Source organism: Arachis ipaensis, chromosome B07 (genome assembly GCF_000816755.2).
Source record: "Arachis ipaensis cultivar K30076 chromosome B07, Araip1.1, whole genome shotgun sequence".
NCBI classification, from domain to species: domain Eukaryota; kingdom Viridiplantae; phylum Streptophyta; class Magnoliopsida; order Fabales; family Fabaceae; genus Arachis; species Arachis ipaensis.
In genome coordinates, this window is record NC_029791.2 from 8,217,133 (window position 1) to 8,224,811 (window position 7,679).

Sequence of the window (7,679 nt, forward strand, 5' to 3'; positions counted from 1 at the left end):
ATGTTTGGGAGAGCTATGCCTTGTGAAGATGGTCACCAACTTCTATAGTACTCTTCTCTAAAAATTCCAAGTAGCCGTATGGACTTTTAACATCCTCATTGATCTTCTCGTATTCAATAGTCCATTTAACACTAGCACTTTCGTTGTTTGTCTCAGTCACTTGAACATTGTCCTTAAAGAGTTTGTAGTTTTGACCGATATCTCCATCAAAAATGCTGTATTTAATCAACTTCTTCTCTTCATCGATGGCTTCAATTCTCTCTTTGAATGTAATTACCTTACCATCTATTATTTTACACAATAAATTAGTTAATTAAGATAAATAACCAAAGATAAAGAGATATCTTACTTCAAAAAATAAAATAATGCAAATATAATTTCTATTAATGAAATAAAGCTTAATTACCTACTAGACAAGTCCAATTTTTGACCGAATCAGTGCAGTGCCAGTCATCACCTTCGTGCAAGTTGGCTCCATGGACTCTTTCACAAATGTTTTGGATATTGTGGAATTCTTTTGCCAAGATGTGGAAGAACTTTGAAGCTGGTACTTGGATCACAATTTCAACACTAATTTTACCAGATATTGCCATGTTTCAAGAAAAGCAAATAATTAATATGAAGCAAGAGATAATGTAGAGATAGAGATCACTAGATCTAGAATGAGAGGTTGTAAAACAAGTTCATGCCTTATGGAGACTTATATAGAAAAAGACTATGTTGCCATATCAATCATTGATTGAAGAAAGATTTTTAGCTATAAGTAATTATTTATGTGCATCTATTTTAGATTCATTAAAACGAGTTGTGATTCATAAGTCGACTCAGTTCGCCTGTAAAAGCGGGTGATGAGTCAAGCTAGCTAGTAAAATCATGTCTTATTTAAAAGTGGGTTAATTTAATTCTGTTCAAATAACTAATAAATTAAATAATTAAGTTCAAATCGAGTAAATACGAGTTAGTTCGTCTATCTATTTTTTGTTATTTGGTATATTAAGTTTAAGGAATTTATATTATGCACTTTGCTATAGATTTATTAACTATTCTTTAGATTTTAAATAATTTATTATCAAAGTATATGAATGTATGATATTTTTTATTTGTATGGATATTAAGTAAAAAATTGCTAAAATTATGTAGTAATTAAAAAAAAAGAAAAAAAGTGACACAAACGAATGTTCTTAACATACTCACTAATATAATCCTTTTTCATAAAATGATTTTCTGTTAAACCATCTTAATCTTAACAAGCTAAGTGTTCTTAACACACCCATTAATAAGATTCTATCCATATAAAGACATGAATTATATTCAATGAAATATTGAGAACAGAAGATGAGATTTGGCACTTGAATGCTGCTCCCCCACCCCTATCTACAAAAATATGATTGAAGGCTTTCTGATCTTACGATGCAGAATCTAGAACAAATAAAATCACGCGTGCTGGCCCCTTGTTATGTATTATTATATTGCCATCTCAATTATTGAAGCTGATGGGAGCTTTCAAATGTTTAGGCTTCACCCCCACTAAATCCGCCACTTCACTCTTCACAAATATCACAACCCAGTCCAGACTTTATGCTCTTGTCTACGTCAATGACATCATCTTAACTGGTGATTCGAGCTCAGATATTGATCAGGTTATTCATCAGATGAAACTCAACTTTGCTCTCAAAGATTTGGGGGAATTACATTTCTTTATTGGTGTGCAAGTGACAAAGATAATAGATGGAGGTTTGATTCTAACTCAAACTAAGTATATTCAAGATATTCTAAAGAAAGCAGGGCTGAAAAGCTGCAAACTTTGCAAAACTCCCTTGTCATCTACTCTGAAACTCATTGCAAATGGAGGTATCCTCTTTGTATTGAAGTGTGGTTGGTAGCTAGCAATACCTCACCATGACCAGGCATGAAATTGCATACTCAGTTAATAGAGTGTGCCAATTTATACAGTCACCATCAGAAGATCACTAGAAGGTGGTGAAGTGAATCCTTCAATACCTAAATGGAATCCTTCATCATGGTTTACATTTGAAGAAAGGAAAGAATTTGCCTATCCTTACCTATAGTGATTCAGATTAGGGAAGTGACCCTGACGACCAAAAGTCTACTAGTAGTACCTGTGTCTTCCTTGATCTCAATCCAGTTTTGTGGTCCTCTAAGAAGCAAACTGTTGTAGCGTGCTCTATTACTAAGGGAATGCAAAGTATCGATCCGTGGCATTGGCAGTGGCTAATATGATCTGGATAAGGAACTTGCTGGCTGAGCTACAATGTCCCTTAAGTACAACTCCCTAGCTCTTTTGTGACAATCAAAGTGATGTGTTGTTAGCTGTTGACCCAATTCTTCATTCTAAATCAAAACACTTTGAGCTAAATCTCCATTTTATCAGGGACTATGCAGAAAAATGCACCATTTGAGTCAATCATATATACCAGACTCAACTCAAGTTGTGGATGTTTTTACTAAAGTCGTTCCTTCCTTATCGTTTTTTGACTGCAGAGCCAAACTCAAGGTTGCAGCCTCACCAACCTTGAGTTTGAGGAGAAATAACAGTGTATATGAGTCCACAGTTAGTTATACTCAGTTGCTATATATAGTAATAGTGTAATTGTATTTTGTAAGCTGGTTCAATAATAGTATATCATTCTCTCTTATTTACTCTCTCCTTTCTTCTTTGAACTCTTCATCATATTTAAGACTGATATCTTTTAGACAGGGACATATGGCGCGGGTGGAGGCTTCGGTCCCAACTTTTTAAAAAAAAAAAAAATAATAGTAATAAGTTATTAAGTATGATTTAATTTTTTAAAAAATATATTTAATATTTAGTTTAATATAAATAAAAGTTCAATTTAATCTAAATATTAATAATTTCTAATATTTAAAAAGTAAGTAACAATATTAAAAAAATCTGAAGAGATATTATTATTAATATTTTTTAATTAAATAAAAATTTTCAAATCCTATAAAGTGAATTTTTTTACTTTTTGTGAGTATCTTTCTTGATTCATTTGGTATTAATTCTCTCTGTTTTAACTACTACAACTGAGAGATCTTTTTCAGTTAGAATATTGTAAAAAATAACTCAGAAACAAAATAAAAGATGAATTTCTTGCTAATTGTCTTTTAATTATATTGAAAAGAAAATTGCTGAAAATTTGACACAGATTCTATTATCGATGAATTTTATGATACGAAAAATCAACTACTTCGCTAATAAAAAGTACATACATATTTTTTGTACTTTAAAATATATTCTCTATCGGTATATTTTTGTAATACATTTTACATTATATAATTTTTTACATAATTTTTTAATATTATATGTATTATTGGCCCCCATGATAATATTTCTAAATTTTTCTTTACTTTTTGAGTTATTATTTTTGGATAGAATAGCAGTTAAACCGTTGAAATAACACAAAAAAATGACGTTTGGAGATTTTTTAAAATGATAAAAATTTATTAGAAGTCAAAGTGTTTAAAATCTAAAATTATTTGAAAACCAATTTGAGTGTAATATAAAACCACCTAACACAAAAGGCACACATGAATAATGGATATAAAAATATCCTCTTAGTATACATAACTTGGTACACTCAACAAGAAACCATTAACATACATGAAATAAGTTAATTCCAATCCAATAAAGGATGAACTAACAGATGATGAAGCAAATATTAATGCATATTCATGATTGCACCACTGCGTTATTTAGATAAACACACTTAACCTCAAGCCAAACACAACATAAATTATTATTCATATAGATATAGATGATATACTTTTTTTCCTTTAATTATAATGGTTGGAGAGCTATGCCTTGTGAAGATGATCACCAACTTCTATAGTACTCCTCTCTAAAAATTCCAAGAAGCTGTATGGAGTTTTAACATCCTCATTGATCTTCTCGTATTCAATAGTCCATTTAACACTAGCACTCTCATTGTTTGTCTCAGTCACTTGAACATTGCTCTTAAAGAGTTTGTAGTTTTGACCGATATCTCCATCAAAGATGCTGTATTTAATCAACTTCTTCTCTTCATGGATGCCTTCAATTTTCTCTTTGAATGTAATTACCTTGCCATCTATTATTTTACACAATAAATTAGTTAATTAAGATCAGTAACCATAGATAAGAGATATCTTACTTCAAAAAATAAGATTATAACCAAAGCTTTATCATTTTAACTTTTCTTTGTTGGTTACATGTTGGTCAGAATTTAATAAAGTTATTGCCCCTAGACTTTTTTATTAGAAAGACGAATTTCATCAATCTTTTAGCTTTTCTAGATGAATCTCTCATTTACAATTAAAATAATGCAAATATAATTTCTATTAATGAAATAAACCTTAATTACCTACTAGACAAGTCCAATTTTTTACCGAATTAGTGCAATGCCAGTCATCACCTTCGTGCAAGTTGCCTTCATGCACTCTTTCACAAATGTTTTGGATATTGTGGAATTCCTTTGCCAAAATGTGGAAGAACTTTGAAACTGGTACTTGGATCACAACTTCAACACTAATTTTACCAGATATTGCCATGTTTCAAGAAAACCAAATAATTAATATGAAGCAAGAGATAATGTAGAGATAGAGATCACTAGATCTAATAATAAGAGGTTGTTATGGAGTCTTATATAGAAAAATACTCTATTGCCATATCAATCATTGATTGAAGAAAAATTTTTAGCTATATGTAATTATTTATGTACATCTATTTTATATCCGTTAAAACGAGTAGTGACTCAGAAATTGATTTAGTTCGCTTATAAAAATGGGTGAATCAAGTCAATAAAATCACGTCTTGTTTAAAAATTGGTCAATTTAGTTCAGTCCAAATAACTAACTAACAATAATAACAACAAAACCTTGTCCCACTAGATGGGGTTGCCTACATGAATCAAATGACGTCATTGAGTTCTGTCATGTATCATGACTACAGAGAGACCGTTTACATGTAGATCTCGTTTGATCACCTTATAGATGGTCTTCTTAAATCTTTCTCTGTCTTTCACCCTTATCCATCTTCCATCTCATCTATCCTCCTGATTGGGTATTCTGACGGTCTTCTTCTCACATGTCCAAACTATTTAAGACGCGATTCTACCATCTTTTCCACAATGGGTGCTACTCCAACTCTCTCTCTTATATCTTCGTTTCTTATTTTATCCAATCGCGTATGACCACTCATCCATTTCAACATCTTCATCTCTGCCACACTCAACTTATGTTCGTGCTCCCCTTTGGCTGCCCAACACTCCATACCATAAAGCATAACCGGTCTTATAGTAGTGTGATAGAATTTACCTTTAAGTTTTAAAGGCACTTTTTTGTCACATATAAAAGCAGATGCACTCCGTCATTTTGACTAACCTGCTTGAATCCTATGATTTACATCCTATTTAATCTCTCCATTATCCTGTATGATGCACCCAAGATACTTAAAACTTTTAACTTTTCGTAGGATGTTTTCTCCAATCTTCACCTCTATATTAGGGTTTTTCCTTCTCATACCGAACTTACATTCCATATATTCTGTCTTGCTACGGCTTATGCGCAGACTATACACTTGTAGAGCTTCTCTCCATAAGTCTAACTTCTTATTTAGGTCTTCCCTTGACTCTCCCATAAGGACGATATCATCAGCAAAAAGCATGCACCATGGCACAGGTTCTTGGATGTGCTCTGTGAGTACTTCCAAGACGAATGTGAAAAGGTATGGACTTAAGGATGATCCCTGGTGTAATCTTATACCAATAAGGAATTCTTCTGTCACATCACCTTGAGTCTTCACACTAGTTATGACCCCATCATACATGTCTTTAATTGCACGAATATCTGCGATCCTTACTCTCCTCTTTTCTAAAACCTTCCATAAGACCTCTCTTTACACCCTATCGTACGTTTTTTTCAAATCAATAAACACCATATATATATAACTTTTATTACTACGATACCTCTCCAACATCCTTCTTAATAGGTATGTCGCTTCGGTGGTGGATCTTCCTGGCATAAATCCAAATTGGTTCTCTATTACTTGTGTCTCTTTAGATTCACCAAAACTTTCTTTTACTGTTCTTCTAATAACTTCTGTCATCTCCCTCCACATCTCTTCCGCGCTTCCATTCCCATCCCACTTTGCCTCTTCTCCTACCTATCTTAGGAAGCTTCTTTACTCCTCACCTTTCATCCGTCACCACCTCGTCCTTGGGTTCTTCGTATGATGTCTTTTCCTCAACTTTTGCTCAACGCAAAAATTCATAACGAGCATCCTATATTGTGTTGTCAAACTCTCTCCCGAGATAATTTTACAATTAATGCAAAATTTCCGATCAACTCTCCTCAACAAGAAGAAGTCGATTTGAGAGTTTGTCATGCCACTCTTATAGGTTATAAAATGTTCGTCTCTCTTTTTAAAACAAGTATTTGCGATGAGAATGTCAAAGGTTGAGGAAAAGTCCAAAATAGTTTTACCCTCGGCATTGATCACCCCGAAACCAAAGCCTCCGTGAATACTTCCATACCCAGTCACTTTTCTTCCAATATAGCCATTCAAATCTCCTCCTAAGAAAATCTTATCTCTCGAAGGTATGTCTTGAACCAAACTCTCTAGATCCTCCTAAAATCTTATCTTGTGTTGTTTGTCCGAACCCATTGACGGAGCCAGAAAATTTTAAGAGTGGGGGCAAAAAAATATATATACTAAAATAAATTTTGTTAAATATTATTAATTATATAGAGATATAAAAATTAGGGGCATATTATATATAACTATATTTTAAAAAAAAAAATTAAAACACTGTGGGGGCAAGTGCCCCCTCTTCTTTACTACTGGGTCCGTCCCTGTCCGAACCCACTTACGGTGCATAGGCGCTAATCATATATGAAAAGCACCTCCCTCCACCACAAGTTTGATAGAGATAATCCGATCTCCCACCCTCTTGACATTCACTATGTCCTTCTTCCACTGCTTATCCACAATAATACCAACCCCATTCCTATTCTTCACCTTTTCTGTATACCAAAGTTTGATACCGAAAGTATCCAACTCCCTAGCCTTCACACCAACCCATTTTATTTCTTATAAGCACATAATGTTAATCTTCCTTCTTGTCATGGTGTCCACCATTTCCATGGATTTTCTTGTTAGAGTGCCTATGTTTCATGTTCCAAATCTCAACCTTCTGTCACTTTGATATTTACCTTTTACTCTGTGAACTAGCTTATTTACCTTTGTCTGTTCACGTAAACACGGGAACCTTTGCTTACTTAACACTACATCCGGATACCGATACAGTGGCTCTTACTCATTTGATACCGTACTCGAGTTATACAACGCGTTGCTTTTGAGCAACGACCTAACTTTAGCACAATAATGTCTTTGATTCATGTCATAGAGATTCGGCTATGTTTTTATGCTAGTTGTCGAAGACCTAACACAACTCTCTTCTTTTATCCAGATTTAAGATCGGCTATGTACTGTAAATGTAACTTAGGCGGAGTTACTCCAAATAACTAACGAGTTAAATAAATTTAAATCGAATATGTACGAATTATTTCTTATTTATCCTTTTTTGTTGTTTGGTATATAAAGTTTAAAGAATTTATATTATGCACTATTTTTGTTATAGATTTATTAATTAATTTTTTAGATTTTAGATACTAAATAT

At 32.9% G+C, this 7,679-nt stretch overlaps 1 protein-coding gene across 9 annotated transcripts in view; it reads right to left on the minus strand.

Annotated features, from left to right (window-relative positions):
- LOC107609865 (MLP-like protein 43) overlaps positions 7–7,679 on the minus strand; it is a 29,672-nt gene continuing 21,999 nt past the window's right edge. For 2 of the 9 annotated variants that reach the window (XM_021107237.1, XM_021107235.1), the window contains exon 2: positions 3,536–4,091. In XM_021107237.1, the coding sequence (XP_020962896.1) occupies positions 3,820–4,091 (272 nt within the window). In that variant the 3' untranslated portion in view covers positions 3,536–3,819. Of the gene's footprint in view, positions 289–406; positions 810–3,535; positions 4,095–4,364; positions 4,652–7,679 lie in introns of those variants that run through there. The other 7 variants (XM_021107240.1, XM_016311916.2, XM_016311914.2 and 4 more) reach the window with 7 other exon arrangements.